The 26261-nt window shown below is 47.3% G+C and overlaps 1 protein-coding gene across 3 annotated transcripts in view; it reads left to right on the top strand.

Moving 5' to 3' along the window:
• The first annotated feature begins 15817 nt into the window (after positions 1 to 15817).
• The window catches only part of Shisa9 (shisa family member 9), a 300023-nt gene continuing 289579 nt past the window's right edge, over positions 15818 to 26261 (top strand). For 2 of the 3 annotated variants that reach the window (XM_021185450.2, XM_021185451.2), the window contains exon 1: positions 15818 to 16809. In XM_021185450.2, coding sequence (XP_021041109.1) covers positions 16124 to 16809 — 686 coding nt within the window. In that variant the 5' untranslated portion in view covers positions 15818 to 16123. Of the gene's footprint in view, positions 16810 to 25859; positions 25917 to 26261 lie in introns of those variants that run through there. The other variant, XM_085832252.1, reaches the window with a different exon arrangement.

Here is a 26261-nt window from a genome sequence, read left to right on the forward strand (position 1 = left end):
GGTGTGAAGAGCTGTGGAGTGCAGTGGGACCTGAAAGCACCATTGGTGTCACCACACAGGGGAAGCAGGTCAGTGTGGCTGGCAAGCAGACTGGAGAATGTGCAGGAGACTCTGGCGTGCTGTGAAAGACTTTGGACTATCCCAAGGGCAGTGAGAAGAGACCAGCGTTTTCAAGCATGGGGGACGCTTTTCCGTTTAGCTAGTCTAACCTGGTCAGTGCTGTAAATGAAATGCAGGAGTTACAAAGTCCCTTGCTCTTTTATGCAAAGAGATGGGAAGGAAGGAGAAAAGCTAGGAGAACTCCCTAGAACGTTGGTCTCATAAAGCACTGAAAGCCAAATCCTGCAGTGACAGTGGAATTTTAGATGCATTCTAGAAAGTTTATGGCTGTAATCGTCAGATAGTGATTTAGTCAATATCAAACGTAGATGAAGGGTTGACCTATTTCCGTTTCCTCCCCAGCATTCCCCTCCTCTTCTCTTCTCTTTCCACCTTTCCCTTCTCTTTCCTCCTCTCTCCATCTTTCCCTCTCTCCCTCCCTTCTTCCCTTCATTCTTTCTCCCCCCCCCCCCAACAAAGGTCTCATTAAGGTATCTAGGCTGGCTTTGAACTCACAACCTTTTAACCTCAGCCTCCTGAGTGCTTGCTTAAAGACATCCACCATTACACTGAGCTCTGCAGCTCTTGAATAAACGTTTGAAGAGTCAGGCCCTAAGGAAACATGTGCACTTGAATATTTGTTCACAGGATCATGCCTCAAAATGCCCCCCAAATAGAAACACCCTAAACATGCCTCATCAGAAGGTTAGATAAAATGCATTGCACAGTCACACAACAGAATAGTCACAGAACTATGTATTGGTGAAAAGATGTAGTGATGGGAAATGAATTGGGTGAAGAAAATTCTAGCAAGCCTGGACATTGTTATATCTCTAAACCACATTCAAAATAATATTTGTTCACAATCAGTTCCTTTACCAATACATACCCTTCCTTACGACTTGTTTTACTATAGCTTTATAACAGCACCCAATTCTAATCAGATTTGAGTGCCCCTGGGAGCAGGTTTTCGAATCCACGAGTGATGCTTGGGAACCTCTCCAAGAGTAGCCCTGCTGCTCCTTCACATTCCCATTGGTGGGAGGTGTCAGGACCACAAAAGGAACTGAGTTTATGTTTTCTCAGTGTCCCTGGGGTAGAGAGGACACCATTAGCCCCCCTAGAGAACCAGTGTTGGAGAGTAGCGCTGTTCAAGAGAAGTAAAATATGTGCCACATACAAAGCCTAAAGCACTGTAGGAGCTGAATTCAAAAGTAGCAAGAACCCAGTGATGCTTGTTTTAATACTAAATGTTATTTGGTCCAGTATCTTTAAAAATAATCTTTTCAACATGTCACCAATATTAAAAAGCAGAACACCTTCCTTTCTCTTTCAACATACTGTGTACTCTGTGCTGAAGGCATGTATCAACTTGACATTGCTGTTTCTCAAGTTCTCAAGAGCTGGGAGAGCCCACAGCTACCATGCTGGACCAGTGTCTTAGTCAGGGTTTCTATTCCTGCACAAACATCATGACCAAGAAGCAAGTTGGGGAGGAAAGGGTTTATTCAGCTTACACTTCCATACTGCTGTTCATCACCAAGGAAGTCAGGACTGGAACTCAAGCAGGTCAGGAAGCAGGAGCTGATGCAGAGGCCATGGAGGGATGTTCCTTACTGGCTTGCTCCCCCTGGCTTGCTCAGCCTGCTCTCTTATAGAACCCAAGACTACCAGCCCAGAGATGGTCCCACCCACAAGGGGCCTTTCCCCCTTGACCACTAATTGAGAAAATGTCTTACAGTTGGATCTCATGGAGGCATTTCCTCAACTGAAGTTCCTTTCTCTGTGATAACTCCAGCTGTGTCAAGTTGACACAAAACTAGCCAGTACAACCCGGTAGTGCTAGAACAGGAACTCGGGTGTGTGGGAACTTGAATCTGTCTGTATGTCTGTAGCGTTGATGAATCTCCATTGTGTACCACAGAGAAGAATTCCTAAGGTTTTGAAATAAGTGATTGAAAATCTGATCTGTTTGTAAGATAAGAATCATTGTTACACGAAATGAGATGTTTTAATGGCAGAGAAGATAAATCAGGGCATCTCAGAATAGTTATCATGTTGGGTGATGGCTCCGTATACACCAGAGGATGCTTATGAAGCTAGCTGAAGAGGCAGTGTGGTGATGGATAGGTGGACTGCCAACCAAGAATCTTCTCAGCAAGGGTTGGGAGATGGCTCAGTGGATAAAGTGCTCGCCACACAAATGTAAGGACCAGAGCCCATGTAAAGCCAGATAGTAACATATGTCTGTAGTCCCAGTTCACACAATGAGTGGAGAATCAGAGACAAGAGGACCAGCTATCCTAGTGTACAAAGAAGTGAACCTCAGATGGCTGTCTCAAGCAAGGCAGAACAGGAGGATGGCACCTGAAGTGCTCCTCTGGCCTCCATACTTGCACTGTGACATGCTCATCCATACTCACACTCAGCAGTACACACTCACACTGAAACTCACACTCAGTAACACACAGACACAGATAAGACCGACACAGATTCCCCACCCGACCCCCACAGTTTTTTTTTTTTCAAAAGAAAGTAAACTTCCTAGTAAGGCCTGGAGATTATTCCTATATCACCCCCTCCTCCATGTGGTTTTATGTCCAGATCGTTTACTGTAACTATTTTCACCCAAGACACCGTGTCAAACTCCTGTCTGCTCTAAAAGTAAAACATTGGCTCTCTGTACCTGCCTTTGCGATTACACTCTTTTAATTGGCAAACACCATGTTCTCCTGTGGATGCGTAGGCAGTTCAGTATGTTATTAAAAGGAGACAGTGTTTTGCTTTTTATACACAACACGCTGATGTCAGCAAACTAGCCTGGAAAGATACAGTCAGGGCTGAAGCTCTACAGCATCCCTCGTCTCCCACGGTCTTGAAGGACCACTCAAATTAGGCTCCAAGTCCTTTTGGGTCTGGCTTTGTATTTTTCCCCATCATTAAGTCAGAGTGTTACAGAGTATTACAGGCCTGGGACAAGTATTTATACAGGATGACTCTGGCATTTCTCACAGACCCCTCCTTTTCTTACCCTTCCTAAAACCTATATAACCAAAAATCTAAAGATGGACTCATTTTTCAGCTCAAGTAAAAAAAAAAAATACTCTGCTCCTTTGACAAATACCAGGGAAAAGAGTTAACAATACTAACCATGCTACAATACTTCCTTATCGAAAAATCATCTGTATTACAGCCAACCTTTGCTTTTCAGTGAGCATACCATTTGGCCCTGTTCCTGTCAGTGCATCTGCTCAGTAGATGTTACACTAACCTATTGTCTCCCCAGAGGGTTAGCAGACAAGTTCTTCTGAGCCTCTTTCTAATGTCAACCTTTTTTGTTGTCTGGGAAGTGGTGACAAGCCAGGTTGCATTTCCAGGCCAACATAGCGTGGGGAAGATTAACCCTAGCAAAGCCATGTGGATCCAGTCTCCCATTCTGTCCTGATCCTTTGGTTTCATCAAGGCAGGAAACTCTCCATCCAGGACAATCCAGGAATGGCCTGGGCTTTCTGGCTTGCTTCAGTGCAAAAGCATCTCTGGGGAGTAGACTTACTGCTGTGCATTTTGGGGGAGGGATAAAAAGGAGGAAGGTGGTCTTTCAGGTAAACAGGCATGTATTCCCCCTTAGGAGCAGAATCAACATGCATACCATTTCATCCTGATCTGATTGATGAGAGTCATTTTCCTGCTGACCCATGGGATCAGCCCACCCTTGTTTCCACATGTGGATGTCAGTAAAATCTTTGATAGGACCTCTTAAGGACATAGATTTTGGATCTAGTGGCCACAATGTTTTCTTGTCTGCTTGGCACAAACTTGGAAAATATTTTTCCTCTCTTCTGCTTGCAACAGGATCTCCGTCTCTCCCTCTCTCTCCCTCTCTCTCCCTCTCTCCCTCTCTCTCTCTCTCTCTCACACACACACACACACACTCACACACATACTCACTCACACATACATACATACACATACTCACACATAAATACTCACACATAAATACTCACACACACATACTCACACTTAAATACACATATACACTCATATATACACTCATAACCCCACACAATCACATATACATGCTTACATACTCATACATGCTCACACAGACATTCTCACACACTCATACATACATACACACACTCACACACTTCTAAAAGAAGAATGAAGTTATCCTAATTATACTTCTCCTTAGATAGCTGCCTCAGAATCTTTGGGCAATGCATTCTCTTTAATTTTTTGCTTGAGTTCTACACATTCTAAAGTCTATTAAATACTGGACTTGATTCAATGTTTTCCAAGTAGGGTGGTTGTATGAAGTGGGTGTGCTAATGAGTACTGCTTCTTTCTATGAAACCAACTTGTTCTAAGGGAACAAAGAGTGGCTTGATGTATTCGTTCATAAAACTCCAAATGCATGGTCAAATCTAGTGCTGGCTAGACTCAGGGAGTCTGTCTCTGGGTCATATTTGTAATTCCTGTTCTCATAGGGCTGAGGCATGTTGATTGCTGCAGTTTAAAGGCCAGTCTGGGCTATATTATGATTTCTAGGATACCGATGCTACTGTGTAGATCCTATCTCAAAAACAGAAACAAAACAATTTTCTATATCTCCTTAATGTCCCAACTCTCTTAGCTCCAAGCAGCATTCATCTATGGGCTCTCCAGCAAGAGGACACCTGCAAACAGCTGTATTTTTACTCAGTCTTCATGCTAGCTACCCTCAGAGATAGGACCCTGCCCCCTCTCTCTTAAGAGAAGAGGTCCCTGGGTAATACCATGGTGTTCCAGCTTGGGCCACATGCTGTTGTTGAGCACTCACCATCACAGCCATTATCTTCATCAGAAAAGCTATGATGACTGTGGAGAGATCCCAGGTCTGATGGCTATCTCTCAGAAAAACCAAACCAAACCAAACCAAACCAAACCAAACCAAACCAAACCAAACCAAACCAAACCAAACAATGGAGTTGGGGAAGGTTACTGGGTCTTCATTTTCTATTCCAGCTGCTCCATCCTTCATATCTTGGCCAGTTGCATGTAATTCTACCATAACTGCATGTGACCTCGTGGTCTTGGAGAATTGGGTATATAGCCCATGGGAGGATACCATCTATGCATTTATGAGAACTCATCCATGCTGGGTGAGGCTTTTTGGTGCAGCTGCTCTCAGGTTACTACACTCTTGCAACACTCACCTATGCTCTTTAAATGAGCCTATAAACTCACTGGCTCCCCGAGACGTACTTGGATTTGTTGATGCTTTTGTTTAAAGACATTTGTTTGTCGTAACCCAGAGAAAGTGTTCCTGTAATACCTGCCCACCACTGAAACCGAAGGATATTATTCTCTTACTTTGTTGTTGTTTAGGTTTTTCTTGTTGTTACTGTTTTGGTGTGTGCAGTTTACAAACTCACTGATGGACAGCTAGTAGATGATAGATATTTGCTTTGTCACATGACCTTGATCTAAATTCACAGTGCACGCTTAAGGAAGCATCACACACACATTTTTTTTTTTTTGGTTGTTGTTTGTTTTATGGGTTTGGGGTGTGGTGTGAGTGTGTATGTATGTGTGTGTGTGTGTGTGTGTGTGTTCGTGTGTGTGTGTGTGTGTGTGTGTATATGTGTGTGTGTTTGAGAGAGTCTCTTATGTGGCTTGGAGCTCACCAATTAGAATGGGCTGACTGGCCAGCGATGCCTATCTCCACTTCCACAGTTCTGGGATTACAAGAGATTGCCACTAAACCAGGCTATCTCCCAGTTTTATTCTCTTTTCAAAGAACATCAGTCTAGGCTCTGCTCTGATATCATGCCCTCCGCTCTATTCTGCAGCCAGGCCTCCCTCTGACTCTTCTCTAAGAACATTACGATGACACTTGAAGCCCATTGGCTAAGTCAGCCTATTTTTCCCACTTCAGGAGCATTAACATTGCATCCAGAAAGTCTCTTTGCTGGATAAAAGGCTTCAGGGATTAGAACCTGGATGTCTATCAGGGAGCTGGTATTCACCACTACTCTGATTTCCACAGTCCAGTCGTACTAAATGCACCCTGCCCTGTTTCTAATAGAATGCCCTGTTTCTCCTACCACAGAGCTATGGTTTGAATGTGGTGAGTCCCCCACATGAGTTGAATGTTCTGTCTACAACTGGTAGGACTGTTGGGGGTGGTTCTAGAAACTCTAGGAAGTGAAACTTAGCTGGAGGAAGTGGACCACTGGGAGGCAGGACTTTGAAAGTTGTACCTAGCTGCCATCTCATCTTCTGCTTCCTATGTGCCATGTCATGAAAGATCTCTTCTGTCACATGATCCTGCTACAGTGATGCTCTACTCAAGGGCCTGGAGCAAATAATCATGACATTTCTGAAATAGTGAGCAGAATAAATCTCTTCTCGTTTAGTTTATTCGTGTTTGTGCGCACATGCACTTGGAGTTGACATTAAGTACCCTCCTTAATTACTCTGCATCTTAGTTCTGGAGACCCTGAAGCTCACTGACTGTGCTAGGCTGACTGAGCAGCAAGCCCAAGGAGTCTTTCTATCTCGGCCTGTCCAACGCTGGAAATGCAGGCATACATCTTCATGCCCAGTTTCTATGTGGGTACGAGGAATCTGAACTCAGATTCTCTAGCTCACAGGGTTTTACTCACTGAGTCATCTTTCCAGCCCTTAATTTGTTAATGTGAGGCATCTTCTCTCACTGGTGAGAAAGCTAACATACAGCATCTACTTCATATAGCACAGTTGTCTCTTCTGGCCCAGGACTCACTATATATTCAGCACTCTTTCTTTCTCAGGGCATACAAGAATACTACATTTCCCAGGCTCCTTTGTTCTCAGATTTGTGTCCCGTGGCTGGGTTTAGATAATGGAATATGATGAGAAGGATGCCTTCCATTTCCAGAGTGGAAAGCAAAGTGCCTCGCTTGACTCTTCATGCTCTTGCCTTCTTCTGTGTAGCTGGAAGTGACTTTAGGAAGGTGTAGTCACTATTTGTTGTGTTAAGCCATTGAGAATTTGGAGGTGCCTATTGTGGCACATGACTTACGTTGACGAACACATATGGCTGCATCTTACCACTAGTTCATCTCCAATCCCTAGCACAGCTCTGGATGCTAAGTCAGCATTCAGCAAAGGCTTGAAGGAAGGGAAGGGATGGGGAGGAGAAAGTAGAGGATGGAGAAGAGGAGAGCAAGGGAGGGAAGTGGATAGGAGAGGGCAGGATTGAAAGAAAGGGGAGGTAAGTGGAACTGAAGTTTTGATAAATGTTTACAGAGAATTAGATGAACTTGGTGGCCTGGGAGAAGTTAAAGCACTGTGCATCCAAGACCCGTTACCTACCTCTACACGAGAGGATATTAGTGCCCAGAATTTTCAAATATAAAGATTCCATATTCTTGAGAAAACATGACAATCGTCTTTCTGAGTCTGGCTTACTTTGTTTGACATGGTGACTTGCAGTTTTGTCCATTTTTCTGCAAGGTACAGGATCCTAGTGGCCAGGCAGCTGAGGGTCGGGGTGGGGGTGGGGCAGATGACAGGTGTGATTTACCTTAGAGGTAATGGTAGGATTTTGCTGTGTAGAGGCTGGTCCTAATAACAGTTACAGTCATTCACACATAGGCACACCTCCTTTGGTGTAATTTGTAGCCATTCCATCAAGAGTTGTCTGTTTCCGTGCCCTTGGACTCCGACCGGGCTTTTTAGCTTTGGCAGAGTGGGAAGGAAACAAAGCAGGGCGTCTTCTAAGTTTGGGTCTCAACAGAACTTGTGTGCTTTCTCAAAACTTGTCCTGTCATTGTGAGGCAAAGCCACTCTGGATAAGAGGCCTCATGGGATGGAGATGGGCTCTCATCGGAACACTCTCCCAGACCAACCAGTACCCATTAACCTTCCTATCCATACCAAATGCAGGAGCAAGTCCATCTAAGTCCAGAAAAGGTATTGTGGCAAGACCAATCCAAGGTCCAACCCACAGAAGTGTTCATGCAATAGGAGGGATTTTTTCCCAGTTCCAAGCTTTGGGGTGGGTGACTTGTTAGATGGTGAAAGCTCATCTGGTAATCTGTCAGGAGCCTGGGATTACACAGCTATGGGGTTTTCATCTTGACTCATTCTTGGGCACACACCTAATTACTTTAATAATTTCCAAACCTATTTTGGCTTCATGGAACAATTGGAGGGACTTAAATTATTTAGATAATCACTTTGACTTACTCCTTGGATTTAGTGATCAGGATTTGCCTACAATGAACAAAATTTGGGGGTACTTCACCTTTAATTAGCAGTTTTACTAATATTTACTAATATTTCCATTGTAATTTTTTTTAAAGCTAGGGTAGTCTAACCTAATCTATGAGGCCCAGGTCCCAGTAAAGACTGTTTTGAAAAACAAAGTGGGGGCCTGGGAGGGCTCAGTAGTTAAAGTTCTGGCCACACAAACGTGAGGAGTAGAGATTGGATTCCTTGGTACCACATAGATGTTAGGTAGGTGGATGGCCTGACCATGGTTCTGGCTCTTGGGATGCAGAGTAAAGGATCCCCACATCAAGCTGGCCGGCCAGACTAGACAGATGGGGGGCTCTGGCCTTAACTGTGAGACCAGGCTTCAATTAATGACATCAAGTTCAGGCCTCCATACATAAATCACACACCATCACACAAACACACACACACACACACACACACACACACACACACACACACACACACACAGAGAGAGAGAGAGAGAGAGAGAGAGAGAGAGAGAGAGAGAAAGAGAGAGAGCAGTACTTGAAGATGATACCCTCTGGCCTCCTCATATACATGGCTGTTCACACTTGCCCACTTATGGATGTGCCCAAAAAGACATTAAAAAGAACTTAGAAAAAAACATACATTTATATAAACTCTGTTAAGCACAATACTTGTTAATTTCTGGTACTTTCCACAGGCAGTGAACCACAGCATGGGTGCAGTGTGCAGCAACCCAAAGCAGTTGCTCTCTGGTACATCCTGTCAGACTTAGCTCAGTCTTTTAAGGGACCCATGGACAACCCCCCCCCCCACACACACATCAGCACTGTGCTTTGAGCTTGTGTTAACTGAAGCTGGTCTTGCTGTGCCCCCGAGAATGCTGTCATACAGTCACTGATGGCCACTCCAATGTCACCAGCCCAGGAAAGCTATCTCCTGTCTACCAGAGCTAGATACCCATTTTATATATAAAAAAAAAAGTCTCTAAAAACTAGCATAAAAAGTCATGGGTTTCATCACGTCTATTTTTTATTCAGATTCTGGATCTTGCTAATCCTCTCCCACATACTTTTTTTTTCTACAGACCTATATAAGCCTGACCCTCATTTCTGGCTGGGTTCGGCTATGCTACTGTGCCCTATGCAAAGTGTTGGGCATTTTGATAAAGAATTGCTCCGAAGCTGAGTGTGTATGTGCACTATGCAATCCCTGCCCTTGGGAGGCTGAGGCAGGGGGAACATAAGCACAAAGCCAACTTGAACTACACAGTGAATATCTGCCTCCCCTCACCATCTCTTCAAATTTCGGAAGGCATCTGCAGGGCCTCAAGTTAAGTGTGGGCTCCCTTTGAGCACAGAGGTCCACCTCAGGGAGCCGGCCCTGGCTCTGTATTGTATGCCTCCACTCTAGAGCCTGTGTGCTGCTGGAGGGGAAAGGCCTCCTTGAGCTCTATGTAGCTGAGATATCTTGCAGCCCTTCCATGGTAAAGAGCCCTCTTTAAATACTTGAGAGTCTCCACTCACAGTGCCTAGCATTATACAAAGTGTAGATCTAGGACCTGGACATTCTTGGAAAGAGATATCACAGTTTGTTTGTTTGTTTGTTTGTTTGTTTGTTTGTTTGTTTTCTTTTTTAAAGTAGGGTCTTAAAGTTTGGAGCTGTGACGAAAGGATGGACCATCTAGAGACTGCCGTATCCAGGGATCCACCCCATAATCAGCTTCCAAACGCTGACACCATTGCATACACTAGCAAGATTTTGCTGAAAGGACCCACATATAGCTGTCTCTTGTGAGACTATGCCGGGGCCTGGCAAACACAGAAGTGGATGTTCACAGTCAGCTATTGGATGGATCACAGGGCCCCCAATGGAGGAGCTGGAGAGAGTACCCAAGGAGCTGAAGGGATCCGCAACCCTATGGGTGGAACAACATTATGAACTAACCAGTACCCCGGAGCTCTTGACTCTAGCTGCATATGTATCAAAAGATGGCCTAGTCGGCCATCACTAGAAAGAGAGGCCCATTGGACATGCAAACTTTATATGCCCCAGTACAGGGGAACGCCAGGGCCAAAAAACTGGGAATGGGTGGGTAGGGAAGTGGGGGGGTAGGGTATGGGGGACTTTTGGGATAGCATTGGAAATGTAATTGAGGAAAAGATGTAATAAAAAATATTAAAAAAATAATAAAGTAGGGTCTTGCTGTACAGTTCAGGCTGCACTCATGATCCTGCTTCAGCCTGCTGAGTGGGGGGGTTGCAGTCACGTACCACCACACCTGGGTCAGAGTGGCATCATTATCTGTCTGGGAGAAAACCAAAAGTCGAGAAACTTAACTTGAAGGCAGGAGCTTAGAGCCAGCCAGAGCTAACACTGAAACCTTTTCTCACTGGCCCCCACACAAATCACTTCAAACTTTGAAAGACTTCCAGCCAGTAAGTGCTGGGATTTAAACATAAGCCTAACACTGCAATCATGGCATTTAATTGCTTTTAATTTTGACCCCCAGTTGACATTTGGCAATATCCATGAAAATTTTAGTTGTTACAAGGGGGTGGAGGCATGGTGGTATGGTGTCTGGTGGGTGAGGGTAAAAGATACTGCCAAATGTTCCACAGCGCCCCGGGCACCCTCAGGACACAGGTGTGGCACTAAGTGTAAACAAGCCTGGCATAGAGGTACCCCTCTCCAGCTTCAGGTTTCAGTGCTGGGCAGTACACTTTCTTTTCCTTGCTGTAAATACCACTCTGTGTTTATTTTCCTTAAATTGACTTTACATTAATGAATTTAAAAGAACCAACTACACTTTAACACTTCTACCTATAGATTCATTTGGAGGATATGCTTTTTAAAAAGATGCATATGGAAACAAATAAGACATCATTGATAAGTGAGATACCTGTGGAGGGGCCCCATCTTCAGTGCTGGGGAGCTATGCTATTGATCTACTTCACCTCTTTGAAGCTTTTTTATCTCTGCAGACACAGAGAACAAAATCCATCAAATATGTGTTTCTGGAGCAGGCAAGGCTTGCTACAATCTGCCTCTGTGTCATCGCTCCCTTTTCCCCCTCAAGGCTAACAGTTGCTTAGAAACCTCTTTGAAACCTTAAAAGCCATCTGATGAAGAAGATGAGCAAACAACTCATTCGGGGAAGGGCCACTGTGCCCATAATTTAATTTGTTCCATGGCTTATAAACACTGGTTTCAAGGTAGTCCCAGGCAGCCCAGACCCTTCCTTAATTGTTAGCTGGTACGATTGCATGCTTGTCAAGAGCTCCGGGGTACTGGTTAGTACATAATGTTGTTCTACCTATAGGGTTGCAGATCCCTTTAGCTCCTTGGGTACTCTCTCCAGCTCCTCCATTGGGGGCCCTGTGATCCATCCAATAGCTGACTGTGAACATCCACTTCTGTGTTTGCCAGGCCCCGGCATAGTCTCACAAGAGACAGCTATATGTGGGTCCTTTCAGCAAAATCTTGCTAGTGTATGCAATGGTGTCAGCGTTTGGAAGCTGATTATGGGGTGGATCCCTGGATACGGCAGTCTCTAGATGGTCCATCCTTTCGTCACAGCTCCAAACTTTAAGACCCTACTTTAAAAAAAGAAAACAAACAAACAAACAAACTGTGATATCTCTTTCCAAGAATGTCCAGGTCCTAGATCTACACGTTGTATAATGCTAGGCACTGTGAGTGGAGACTCTCAAGTATCTTCTTTAGATATTAAAAAAGGCCTGAGCTGTAATACTATAGCATCCTCATCTCTTTCACAGAAAAAAAAAAGCTTTCATAAAGGGCCACAATTTTCCCTGGGTGTGTTTAAGTGAATTTGTTTCTGTAGGGGTTTGGGGAAGAGATCCAATATGATTTTTCCTTGTCTATGGACTTGCCAGCTGTTTCCGTGAGCAACTTTAGAACCCGCCCCTACCCCCAACATAGAAAGAAGCCTTAAAAGAAATATACTTTTGGTCCTGTGTCCTGAGCTTATCAGGGGGTAGTGGCTATACCATAACTTGATATGAAAATGGGCATTTTTATCCCTCCAAAGAGTGATAAGAACAAAGATGATTTTCCTAAATATTTCTCAAAGGCTTGGCACATGGGCTGGGGCAATCCTAGCAGGCACAGGCACAGCCACTGCAGATAGTAAGGGAACTGAATCAGGGGAAAGCTCCTGGGGAACAGGAGGAGGCTTAGGATTCTTCCAGGAAAAGCAGGCAGGGTGGATCTCAGTCTGCTTCCTTCTGAAGCAAAGCTCCTGCAGTTTTCTTGCCGCAAACAGGGGGCAGTCTCTGTTAATTAAAGCCGGAGAGCCTTGTGCAGAGACCAAAGGCAGATCCAGAAGTGGACTTTCCTATTCATCTTTTGTGTAAGGGTATTTAAAAAATCATGTTTCAAAGTCTTCTTAAATCCCCCAAATCTCGAAATTGTGTGTGTGTGTGTGTGTGTGTGTGTGTGTGTGTGTGTGTGTAAAACCTACTTTTTTCTATGCGGTCACTCATTGTAAAGAATGCCTTGACTCTGCCTGGTGAGCACCGAGGAGGTGTTGAAGCAGGGTTGGAGATGGCAGAAAACTACATTAGTAGTTGGAAAGCTTATTCTGGCCTTGGCTTTACCACTTGCTAGCTAGAGCTCACAACTTATTGGATCCTAGGAAGTCTGCTGGAAGGTCCCTCCCACAAGCCCAAGTATCTCCCAACCTCAGGGAAGACTTGATGCTAGAAATCACCCTGCGTGCTCTGGGCATTCCTTTCCTCTTTTTGTCCCAGATCGAACAATTTCTTAAAGATCTCTTTCTGCCCCCCTTCATGTCTGTCAGTCTCTCTCTCTCTCTGGATAGGCATATTCCCATGGGTGCGGGTGTGTATACACATGTGTAGCTGTGTGTGCTGAGGCCAAATGACAACCTCAAGTGTCATTCCTCAAGAACTTAACTTTAAGATTTATCTTTTTATGTGTTTGTGTGAATTTATGCAAGTGCGTGTGGGTTCTGGTGCAGGCCAGAGAGTGCCATGTACCAGCATTGGAGCTGTAGGAAACTGTAAATCAGCTGATTTGGGTGCTGAGTCCTCTGTAAGTACAGTAAGGGCTCCCAGCTGCTCAGCCATCTCTCCAGCCCCCACCCCTTTGTCAGGAGATCCCCTCAATAGGTTAAGACAGCTGGCCCAAGTGTCCCAGGGGTCTGCCTGTGTCCTCTCCCCCAGCTATGAGAATCTAAGTATGTGCCACCGCACTCTGCTTCCTCATGTAGGTTTGAGGGGGTAAACTCAGGCCCTCTTGCTTTCATGACAAGTAATTTCATGACTCATAACTTATTAAAAATCTTAATTAACTAAACACCTAGCTAACATACTTCACAAGTCGTTTTTGTCTGTGTGCCTGGGAACACAGATCATCAAGGCCATTTTAGTCATGTTACTTACATGGCAGTGCTTGGGGACATTAAAGATAGAAACACATAATCAAAGGTGGGGTGCGTGTCTGTTAGGAAGGGACAGGAAGTGGCCAGGCACAGACTCTGGAAGCATAGTTCCTGGGTAAAATGTCAATAGCTTTCACTCCACAAACTCCCTGGGTAGCTTTCTCATTGCTTTGAGGCTCAGTTTCTCTCATTGCTATTGGGAAGATAATATTAACCAAGAAGCAGAGAATTAAGGGAGCCCCCGAGCTCACTGATTCCTCTACAAGACCCCAGGTTGTCTGGTACTCAGTAGTTATTGATTTTTAATAAAAGCAAGCTTAGGGATTGTGTTATAACTCACAGAGAAATGTCAGCTGCCATCAGCTCCCACACCAATGCTTATGTTTATGGGATGGACAAGGTGGTAGCAGTTGTGGGTTGCCAGTATGACAAATATGCCTCCCACCCTATTTGTAGGGTCCTATGGTGAGGAAGCTGATTGGCAGTTCTCTCCCCTTTGCCAGTGGGGGATGGGCTGGAGTGCATTCTACTGCAGTCAGTCTTGGCTCTAAGACCTGGTGTGGTTTACCAAGGTGGCCCTGGGCTGCATCTGTAAATCTTCTTTCATCAAAGGGAGGAGGAGTTTAGCCAAACCCTTTGATTTGGAGAAAACTTACCACACAGTCTTAATACATCCTTTCATAAATTATCAATTAAGAGGATCCCAGCAGACCATTTTACATGTGGCCCAACTTCGTGGTCCTTTGAAAATTTCCCCCAAGAGTCCTGCAGCTGAAACCAAACAAGAGGAGAGGGAACAGAAAACATTGCTGCCTCTGTGATTCACCCAGCCTACTGCAAAGAGCATACTCAGTTAATACAATTAAAAAACAAAACGCCAGGGCGTGTGGGGATATAAATTTAGCTTAGCAGCTTTGATGCGAATCCTGATTTAGGGGCTATTGAAATCAAATTCAAGTAGAGGGCAGGAAGAAGTAGGAGAAATGGTCCAGGGTTTATGGAGGGCTGGGAGGAATCAGTCAGGAGAAAGGAAGAGAGAACAGATTTGGAAAGGTTGAGAAGAGATGCTGGGAGCCAAGGAAACAAGCTCGGTGAGGATGTCGGGGAAGGGGGGCTCCGTGGGGACAGGGGACAGCCTGCTCTGGAGACTGTCGCGCGGGCTGCAGGAACGAGTGGCTGAGGATGAGTGCCCAGGCCTTGCGCTGCGCCAAAACTGCCAGCGCAGAGGCGGCGCCGCTGTGTGCCCTCCTGTGGAGCTCAGCGGAAAGCTGCGGGGGCGAAGAGGGACAGAAAGCGGCAGGTCCTAAGGGCTAGGCGAGTTCTTAGGAGAGCCCTTCCAGGGTGAGCCATTGCCTTCGCTTTGTCCGCTGGCCGCCTCGCCATACCTCCCAGCTTTTAAAATGAGTTCCCAAGCCCCTGTTCTGGGGTGCTTACCACAGCCCAAGGGGTTTGACACCTAACCCACCTTCCCAGTTCCAGCCTCTTCTCTGTTCAGGGACTCGAACCATTCCAGGCTCACGCCAGGCATGAGGTCGCATCCCCGGAAAGGGCAAGGCAGTTCCTGCACTCCTGGGAGGAGGAGGGAGATCTTGTCTACACTGCTTCTAGTGTGTCTTGGAGTGAGCAAGCCATCTAATCTGTCCCGATTCTCCTAGTCACCCCTTCCCTGATCGACAGATTGCAATCGCAGCTCCTGCGCACGCACCTCTAGGGGGGCGGAAATCGAGGGCGGAACCACCTCTGAGTGTTTGCTTGGGGTGAGGAGCACCTTTCTCCCCGAGAGGGTGCCAGAGGTCCCGGCCGTGGTTCTTTCCACCTGCCGAGAAATCAGAGCTGTTCTTTCGAGCCTGGCGGCGGTGGAGCTTGCTGCTTCTGCCCGAGCTCTCTCTGCACGCCCCCTATTCGCCCCCGCCCGCCCGAGTCACCTCTTTCCGCGCCCCCGCCCCTTTCGAGCTAGCGCTCACCCCCCCCCCATCCGCCCTCCTCCCCTTCCCCCTTCCCTCTGGCCCTCCCTTCATTCCACAAGTGTCGCTTCTCTCTCTCTCTCTTTCTCCAGCGCACTTGGCATGCTGGATAGGTGAAGAGCATCCTGCAAGCGAGCGGACGTGGGGAGCCGAGTCCCGGGCGGCGGGTGGAGGGGAGTTACGGACACAGCGACTCTCTCCTGTTTTCCGCCCCCGCCTCCCCCGGTGGCCAGCAGGACCTGCACCCCGCGCTGGCCCCCGCTCCTGCTCCGTCCCCGCCCGGCCCCGGCGCGCTCCTCCCCGCCCGGCCCCCTTCCTCGGCGCGCGTCGCGCTGGAGGCGAACGCAGTCTGAGCCGAGCGCAGTGGCCGCCGACCACCGAGCGCCCCGCGCCGCCTCCCTGCATGTGCGGCCAGCGGCGGCCCGCAGCCCCCGCCAGCAGCCTCGGCAGCTTCGGCCGCGCGTCCAGAGGCGGCGGCAGCGGCTCCAGCGGCGGCCGAGCGCTCCAGCCCGGGCTGGGAGACACGATGCGCCGAGTCCTCCGGCTGCTTCTCGGCTGCTTCCTCACCGAGCTGTGTGCCCGCATGTGCCGGGCTCAGGAGCGATCTGGGCACGGGCAGCTGGCGCAACTGGGCGGCGTGCTGCTGCTCACAGGGGGCAACCGCTCCGGAGCCGCCTCCGGAGAGGCCGGCGAGGGCGTCGGGGGCTCGGACGCACCGCCGACTCGAGCGCCCACGCCAGACTCCTGTCGGGGCTACTTCGATGTCATGGGCCAGTGGGACCCGCCGTTCAACTGCAGCTCGGGCGACTTCATCTTCTGCTGCGGGACTTGTGGCTTCCGGTTCTGCTGCACGTTTAAGAAGCGGCGACTGAACCAGAGCACCTGTACCAACTACGACACGCCACTCTGGCTTAACACGGGCAAGCCCCCAGCGCGTAAGGATGACCCCTTGCACGACCCCACCAAGGACAAGACCAACCTTATCGTCTACATCATCTGCGGGGTGGTGGCTGTCATGGTGCTGGTGGGCATCTTCACCAAGCTGGGGCTGGAGAAAGCGCACCGGCCCCAAAGGGAACACATGTCCAGGTGGGCTGCCTCCCCTTCGCCCTCCTCTTTGGGTCCACTTTCCTTTCCCATCCATCTCCAACATTCCCCAGCCGTGCTTCCCTCCACCCCAAGGTCTCTGATTGGGGAATGTCACCCAGGACGACGACAACTTTCCCTTGTAGCATTGAGCCAAGCAAGGCATTGGGCTCAGCACAGGTGGGAGTGAAGGCCGAGTGTGGAAGGGGAAAGTCTCTTTTTCCCTCGCCCACCTCCTGGTCCCTCTCACCAGATATGGTGGTGGGACTTGAGACACATAGCCGGGTCTTTAAACTCTTGCGTTTGGGGGAGAGGATCCATTTATTGTGGATGTTCCTCCCTAGGTAAACAGAGGCAGGCGAACCTGAAAGGAAGGGGGGTGGGCGTGTATGATCCGTGCGCTTGTGTGTTGGAGGGAGGGAGGGAGGAACGGAGGGAAAGAGTGAGTACCTCCTGCAACTTGTACACTAGCGAAAATGAAGCAAAGGTTAGGGAGAGTGCACCAGAACCAAAGCCTCCTAGTGCTGGCGCTTCCCCTGAGCTTTGAGGGTCCTTGATTAGAACCTCTTCTTTCCCTGTTCCATTTCTCCTTCACCATCTATCCCTCTCTGTGCTGCAGCCATCACAATGCTGCACACCTTGCCTGGCTTGGAGATGACTCCAATGGCCCCCTCCACCCTTCAAGCACCTTGATTCATCAACTTTGCCTTTCCCTTTATTCATTATGCAAGTCCTATCACTGGCAAAGTCGCAGCAGATGGGAGAAAGCATTTGGGGATTAAGGGAGCTATTTGCCTTTTTGTTTAACCCCTCCCCCAAGTGTCTAAATTGATTCCCAGAACTCAATAACTTTGGAGGTGAAGGATGCAGAGTAAGCCAGGAGCCAGGGGAGAGATGCTGGGTTAGCATGAGGTCTGAGTGAGAGGGATGCAAGGAGAACTGTGGGCCAGATAACAGCAGGATGGCTGGAGCCAAAGTCCAACTGATTTTAAGTCTGGGCATTGAAGTCACAGTGTTCTCTTCACTCTCCAACACCCCCCTCCCCCACGCAGGTGTGTGTGTGTGTGTGTGTGTGTGTGTGTTTGTGTGTGTGCGCTCGCTAGCTCACAAGTGCATGTGTGCATGCTATCTGTGTACATGCCTAAAAATCTGAACAAAGAGACCTAGCAAAAATAGGCAAAGGAACATTACCACCCCACTGGCAATCATTTTCTGTGTATGTGATGAGAAAGAGTATCCAATGAGTTTTTCCTTTTCCCAGAGATCAGGGATCTGGAGGTGGGGAAGTTCTGCTCAGTTTGGGTTAGTGGTAGATGGTGTTTTCTTGGGGCACAAAAATAAGCTCCCAGGGCATCCAGGAAACTGGAACCAAGAAAAGGTGCTGACCCAGCCTACCTCCTGCTACTCCCAGGTGCTCTAACTCCAGCTTCCCAGTGGGTTCACTTAAGGAGAGCCCTATCCAGGGACATCTCCTGTTGTCCTTAGGGTGAGGATGAGAAATGGATGCAGGTCTGTGACAAGCATGTTGCCATGTAGGGAGCCAGTACTTAGACAGGAAAGCTGTCTTGCTGTCACCCTAACTTGGGCTGAAATCTCCACCATGGCTTTTTGCTAAGTTCTAGAGTTTCCCTTTTTGGGATTTGGTGGAGAGAGGAGCTACTACTGGCAGGCTTGTGGGTGAGGCTACAGCTTCAAGTTCCCTTGGACTGGGTGCTCAGGTCAACCTAGCTCTCCATTGATACCCAGAGGCTCAGTGGGAACTCAGGTTCCTGTCTTAACCCCTCCATTCAGGCAGCTCTTTTTAGAGGCATTAACTCCAGTTTTTCTGCAGATTCTAAGTAAAGTCTGTTTGGAGGCCACATCCAGGAGTACCCAGAGCTAGGTACTTAACTAGGTTCTTCCTATAAACATTCATGAATTTTAAAATGCAATGGAAGTGCCTGGCTTTGGCAAGGGAGAAGACTGGATTATGTCACAGGCAGCTTCTTAGATATGCTTTTCAAGCAAGCGTGCTGCTGTTTGAGACCACCTGTACTGCAAGTCCCTGTTGCCAGGGGCCCCACCCCCTTTGACTTTAAATTAGAATGTGGGGTGGGAGCCAAGCACCAGGGCTGGCAAAGCTCCCCAGGTGATTCTCATGTTCATTCAAACTCTGTGAAGGGGCCAGAGCGGGCACCTGCTGGGCACAGGGCTCGGTGCCAGGCACTGTGAGGTGTGCGTGCCTGTGTGCTTGTGGGTGCACGCGTGTGTGTGTGTGTTTGTGTGTGTGCGCCTGTGTGTGTGTGTGTGTGTGGGTGGGTGGGTGCATGCGTGTGTGTGTGTGTGTGTGCGCGCGTGTGTGTGTGTGCGCGTGTGTGTGTGCGTGCGTGTGTGTGTGTGTGTGTGTAAACTCAGCTCTCACAGCTAGCCTATGACATGGCTGCTATTTTAATTCCCTATTTTCATAGGAGAAAATCATGGCACAGGTGAAGTGGCTTTGCTTAAAGTCACGCAGTTAGAAGAAAATTGTGACATTGATGGCAATTCTGGGTCCAACCCACTTGTATTTGAGGCCCAGCCTCAGGATCTGGGGAGCTTCCCAGGGTACAGACTTTTCAGCTCTTTCCATGGTGATTAATAAATAGTATATTTAGAGTGGGCCTCAGACCTCTTCTCTAGCACTCTTTTTCAGTGACTATGAGATCCAGGAGAAACACTGGAAGGGTGCAGAGTTAACCCAAGAGAAGAGCAGAGGACAGTGTGACTCTTGTTGCAGTCGGGAGCTTGTTCTCTCCACTTGTATAACACTTCTGGGGCACCTGGGCTGCCCCAGTCCCCTCTGGTTGCATCCTATGCTGCTTACGGACTGAATCCTTTGGAGCCCAGTATGGCAACTGACTCATTAGCTTTTGCTTGATGGTGCTAAGTGATCCTCCAGTGGGGACCAGTGTACCAAGCTTGGAGGCAAGGGGGCTGCTCTAAGGTGAGGCACATTCCAGCAGCAGTTCACCTGCCAGCCACAGCCTCTTAGTGCTTACCAGGAGTTCAGGGATACAGACGTGGGGTTTGTTCTCATTTTGCCTGGGAAGCACCTTGCCAAGGTCACACAGGTGTCAGGCAGTGACCGGGAAACTTGTGTTTTCTAATGGAGGCCCCCAGCATGTCAGAATGCACATTTGGAGTCCTTGCAATATGACCTGGTTGACTCTGGGCTGAGGAGGACAGCCACCAGGAGGGGTGGGGAGAACCCATGCCATCGTGTAAGGACTAGGGAGATGGCCCAGTGGGAAAGAGTGCCTTCAGGGGCAAGGATGAAGACCTGGGTTCAAATCTCAACACCCACATAAAAAGCCAAGCACGGTGGTGAGTGTCTGTAACTCCAGTGCTAGAGGTGGAGACAGGCGAATCCCAGGGGCCTTTGAAAGCCCAGTCAGTGGCTGAGCTCCAGGTTCAGTGAAATACCCTGTCCCCAAATGGGTGGTGGAGAGCAATCACACAGGGTGTTCAGACACTGATCTTTGACCCCCACAGGTCAAGCGCCCCTCAGAAGGGGAGAAGGAGGGAGAGAGAAGGAAGACTGTGAAAGCAGCTCTCTCTCTCCAGCATCATCACAGCAGCCACGGGCACTGTGGCTTGCACTGTTTAGTGGAAGGAGTGCCTGCAGTGAGGGCTGACTGTGGCCCTGAAAGCCCATGGGTAGATAGATTCCCTCTCGCTTGCAAAGTGTTAACATTTGTGTGTCTTAAGTTTTCTGTGAGTCATTTTGTGATATAGTCTGATCACATGGCCTGGGCTGGTCTCCATCTCATGATCTGCTCAACCCAGGTTCCCAGGGGATAGATTATAGGTATGTGCCACCATAAATTTTTACTAGGAAAAAACTGAAACATGTAAAATGTCTGAAAGGAATACAGTGGCCTGCAGGGCAGTCTTTGCCTGAATAAGGGCGGGTCACCCTGGTGCTGCTTACACTCAGGGTGGATAGTAGTAACCCCCGTGGTAGGAGCTGCTTTGCACATTGTAGCAGGTCTGGCAGCATCCTTGACCTCCACCCACTAAGTAGATGACATTCTCACACCTGTCTAGTGACAGTAGAAAATGTCACTAGACAGTTGACACAGAGGAGTAAAATCCCCCTACTGAGAACTACTAGTCTTAAATAAACTACCTTTACAGTTTTGTTAAATTTTGCTTCATTTTGATGCTTTTTTTCCTATTTCTTTTGCCCTTTCTCTATCTTCTCTCCCTCCTTCCCTTTCTCCTTCCCTTCTTCCTTCTCTCCTCCCTCCCTCCCTTCTTTCTCCACTCTCTCCTTCCCTCTCTCCCTTTTCTCCCTCCTTCCCTTTCTCTGTCTCTTCTTTCTTCCCTTTTTATTTTTCCTTCCTCTGTCCCTCTTCTTCCTTCCCTTTCTTCCTCCCTCCCTCTTACCCCCATCCAGTAGAAACATTTGAAAATAAGCTGTAGACACAGCATTCAGTTCCCAAATACTTGCAGCATGGGTCTCCTAAGAACAACATTTCCTTCAAACAATACAATTCCATGATCACAACTTAGAAAGAGAACAAAAATGCCACAGTCATTAAATATCCAATCATATTAAAGTCTCCTTCTCATACCCCAAATGTCCTTCAGAGTTTGGCTTTACATTGATCTGGTAAAGAGGCGGTATATGGCTGTGAAATTTCTTCCACCCCTAATATCCACGCTATTTTAAAACCAACTTCAAGTCAGAAGCTTGTACTGAAGAACTGGATTTCTCAGAGAATTCCAGTTTGTAATTCCTCTGTCCCATTCGGGAGCTCTGGGAACTGCACCTGTGGTTTTCACAGAGCAGCTACTGGCTGTGGCTGGGTGGTGACCACGCCCTTCAGAGAGCTCTTGGGATGAGAGTCAGAAGGTTTATGTCAACAGCACATGCTCCCAGTAGATCTAGTGAAGTCTCTTAATATTTGGGTGACCTTGGGAAGGCTGCTTCACATCTCTGCAACTCCGGATCTTATCTACAGGTTGAGAATTCAGTGAGGAGCAGGCTTGGAAAGTGATTAGCATAGAGCCCAGCCAGAATCACTACCCAGCATCTTTCTTACTGGAGTTCTTCCTCTTGTCCACTGAAGGCGGTGACATTGCAGCTTGGACCTCAGTGCCTGGTCCTTACTCTACTCTGTGTCGGTGGCCAACTCTCCTAACCTCTCTGGATTTGCATTTCCATCTGATCAGGAGAAGCTGGCAGGCTCTCAACAGGAAGGATGGCGTGTATATGACTAGATTAAATGTACTGCAAAGTGCTGTCTGGGGGATGTCGAAGAACCCGTGTTAGATTTGCAATTTTGCCACAAGCTTGTGTATAAATTCTCATTTAATTTCACACCCCTCCCCCACAAGGTAGCTTCTGTAACAGTCTGCTGATTACAGAGGCACAGACTGCTTTCCAAGAGGATGAACGAGCACCCAGTGAGCTAGAGGAGATTGGCTTGAAACCCAGATGGTCTGAAGCAGAGAGCAGGCCCTTGGCTGCTAGACTGCATTGCACTGGGGTATGGACCTATAGGACCTTTAGTCTTCTCAGATCCCAAAGAAGTACCCAATGCCCCGAAAACAGCAGTGTGCAGCAGGGCCTTCTGGGAGTCCACGTGAGGTCATGTCTAAGAATGCTTTATGCACCTGTCCTGGCAAGGTTAGACCTCTCGGTGGGAACACTGGGGAAACAACCTTGAGGGCAGACCTGGATATCTGAAGCTCTCTCCACTTGAAGCTGGTAGGAAACACATGTTATTCCTGACTTCAAACAGAATAAAAAATTCCAAGCCAGAAAAAATAAATCCATGTGGGCAAATGACATAGCAGTGTCCTGTGTGGTTTTCAAAAATGCTTTAGAAGAGCTATAGTCGTTTGCAAAGATATGACATCAAGTGGCAAGTGCCCCCTGCCATGGGCCTTTGCTGTGGTCTTCCAGCACCCCTCTCATCTGCCTTGCTTTCAGCATGCCTGTGGTTATTTCATGGCTTCCCAAGCTGGAGGAGCCCATGTGTATTACATGGAAGTGTCTATTTTTCTTGCAGGACATATTTGCTTCTCTCTGAGGACTGAAGTCAGCTTTATGAAGGATAACTTATGCCATCAAATGCACACATTTTGATTGGAGAGTTTGATGAGCTTTGATACTTGTTTGCACTGGTGTAAATCACCACTATAGAAAGTTTGATTGTGACCATTGTCCTTGTGTCCTGAACAATGGACACAATGAAGTTTCTCGAGCAAGAGATGATGCTCAGGAAGCCTACTGATGTGTTTAAAACTCAGGATATGAAGTTATAATGTGGTTTGGTTGGTAGAGTATTTGCCTATCATGAAGCCCTGGGTTTGAGTCCCAACACTGCCCAGAACCAATATGATGGTGCACACTTGCACTCCAGGCTCAGGTCGGGTGGGTGTCGGGAGGATTCATAGTTCCTCAGCCACATAGGGAATTTGAGGGCAGCCTCCAATACACGAGACACAGTCTCAAAGCAAAACATAAGACAAAACCAAACAAGTGAAGAGCAACGCATCTCCAGACAAAGTTAGCCCCCTGGGAGCCTTCAGGGCAGGTCCTGGGGCTTGGTTCTCCCTTTGGAAATATTGGAATCTTATATTTGCTGTCTGTATATGAGAGAAAAGGGATATGATATTTCTATTTTGTCCACCATCCAGACAGGCCATGCTTTCTCTGTCTGTTTGGATGAGTTGTCTTTCTTTAGATCTGAAGTGGCTGGTCCTCACCCTTCAGGTTTCCCATATAGTGCTGTCTTCTCCAGGAATCCTCCTCTGACCTCTCATGCTTAGGATCTCCACTCCTCCACATGGCTTAGTGCTCAGTGTTATCTTCTTCCCTTTGTAACATGGTCTCAAAAGTAAGTTGATTGGTTATTAGTTATGATCAAGTTATCAGTTGATCAGTTTATTGTCTGGCTCTTTCCATTGTCATTCACAGTAAGGATGCAGGGACAGACATCTCATAGCTGTGTCTTGAATGCCTAATAAAGACAGTTCTATTTCTGTTGTTCTGTTTTACATGGGATAAACTTCTCCATCTTTCCATCCACCCACCCATCCATCCATCCATCATCCATTCATCCATCCATCTATCCATCCATCCATCCATCCACACACCCATCCATCCATCCATCCATCATCCATTCATCCATCCATCTATCCATCCATCCATCCATCTTACATCTATCTAATACATATTGAATATCTACTTTATGGCCAACACTGATCTATAACTATGAGAGAGTGGTGGCAGATACAGGTGCATTCTTTCCCTCACACACTGGAGGGATAGGGAACACACAATGAAATGTACGAGAAAATTGATACTAGGTTGAAGCTTGTGAAATTGCCAGTACTTAATCATTTTTCAACCTCAGAGATAATATGCCAACACAATTGTTCTAAATGGGGCTAAAGAGAGTGTGTGTGGGGAGTGGGGAGAAATCTAGGTGTAGCTGCTCCTGGGAGGGGCTCAAGTGAAGCCCTGTGCTTCAGGAAGCAGAATTAAAACATCAAAAGCTTTATTATGTGGAATTATCAAGTCTAAAATTTGCCAAGCTCATGTCTCAGATCAAGCCTGAATGTTGACAGAGAAGACTCCTCAGAACTAGAAAGGACAGATGCTTGGGCCTAACAGCCTCCTGGCAGGAGAATTCTGTTAGATGGGGAAGGATCAATCTTTTGCTTTATTCAGACCCAAACAGACAGCAGCAGGACAATTTGTTAAACCCTCAAGTGTTGACTTGTTTTGTTTCTGATGAATGGAATGCCCTTCCCCCTGAGTCATTACAGGTTTTGACACATCCCTACCTAAAACTGTGTTTAGTATGCACCACAAAATATGCTCATTTGGCAACAAGTGTATGCCAGGACCTCCAAACAGGTACGAGATGTGTGAGCTCTGTGCTGTGGAGAAGGTGAGAAAATAAACCTTATTTTGAAGTCTGTAGTTAGTTGTGATGTCTTCCTGCTCCCACTGACTACAATTCCAAAGCACTGTACACACTAAGGATGGTGTTCCTCAAGCATAAATAAATCCACACTTTGAGTGTTCTTCTTGAGAGTTTTGATTATTTTTTGGATGACTTTGTTTGGAGCTGAATGTTTTAACTTTGTAAGAAGGTAATGGAGAGTGGAGTTCTCTCCTCCTCCTCCTCTTCTTCCTCTTCTTCCCCCCTCGTCTCTATATCTCTATTCTCCTCCCCCACCCGATCTTCCATCTCCTCCATCTCCTCCATCTTCTCCATTTCCATCTTTGTCTCATCTCTTTCTTCCATCTCCATCTCCCCCATCTCCTCCATCTCTCTCCTCTGTCTCCATCTTTCCCATCTCCATCTCCTCTATTTCATCTTCTTCATCTTTCCCATCCCCTCCATCTTCCCCATCTTCTCTATCTTCATTTCCTCCATCTTCATCTCCTTTATTTCCCCCCTCTCCTCTATCTCCACCTCACTCTTCCCTGTTCTCTCTTACTCTTTCCCCTATTCTTTTCTCATTGTGGGCTCACTATGTAGCCTAGGCTGGCCTTGAACTGTTCATGTAAACCAGGGCAGCCTCAAGCTTGCCACAACTAGATTACAGGTGTGCATCACCACACCTAGCCTGCCATGTTGTTGATTGCATTTACAGATCTGCCTTTAGCCTGTGGGTTTATAGAGGATAGCTCTTCATTTATCCACATGCCTGCTTTGTGATAATCAGCTGACATAAAGTTTATAATTTAATGTGTACCTTCCCTGTGGGACATGTATGAGTGAAGTAAGGGTCCTGGTGAAGATGTCTCAGGGACCTCCCTTGATCCTTGGTTCCTGGCTTCTGCCATCTGATGTGTGGATCCAGTGCAGACAGTGGCATCAACACAGAGAATTGAGTTGATTTCTCATTTTAATGACCAAAGGCTATTAAAGCCAGGGTTAAGGCTGGTGGGGAAAGCCCCACTCTTTTGGTGCTTTGGGAGTGAACCCATGGGGAATCTGATGAAAGTTACAGCTTCTTTGCTCAAGGGAAAAAAAAGCACAAACAAATTTTCCATTCAATTCCAGAGGAATTCAACGATCCTTTGAAGCCCAGGACGAAGAATCCGTTTAGAAGTGAAAAAGGCAAGTTAGGTTTGCAAGGTCCTGTCTGTCTCAGAACTTCCTTCCCTGAAGCCTTCCTGAGTTTCAGACCATGCCTGTTGCACAGAGGTAGGGAAGGGCATGAACTTTGACTTCAGACATTCAGGAGTGGGACTCCAGTCACTCCATCGGCCAGTAGCAGAACTCATGTGGGCAACTCTGTAAAATGGGTTACAACTGCCTTGCCTTGTTCCCCTCTGTTTGACCTGTTCCACCTTTATTAGCTTGCTTGCTTGTTCCTCAAATATCCGATGTCTTTCCTTCCTCGGGGCCTTTGTGCTTTTCTGTATGGTCTGCCTGACTCGTTCTTTCTGTCACCTTCACCTG

The sequence above is a fragment of the Mus caroli genome, unplaced genomic scaffold (assembly GCF_978045245.1).
Source record: "Mus caroli unplaced genomic scaffold, Mus_caroli_1 scaffold_17, whole genome shotgun sequence".
Lineage (NCBI taxonomy): Eukaryota > Metazoa > Chordata > Mammalia > Rodentia > Muridae > Mus > Mus caroli.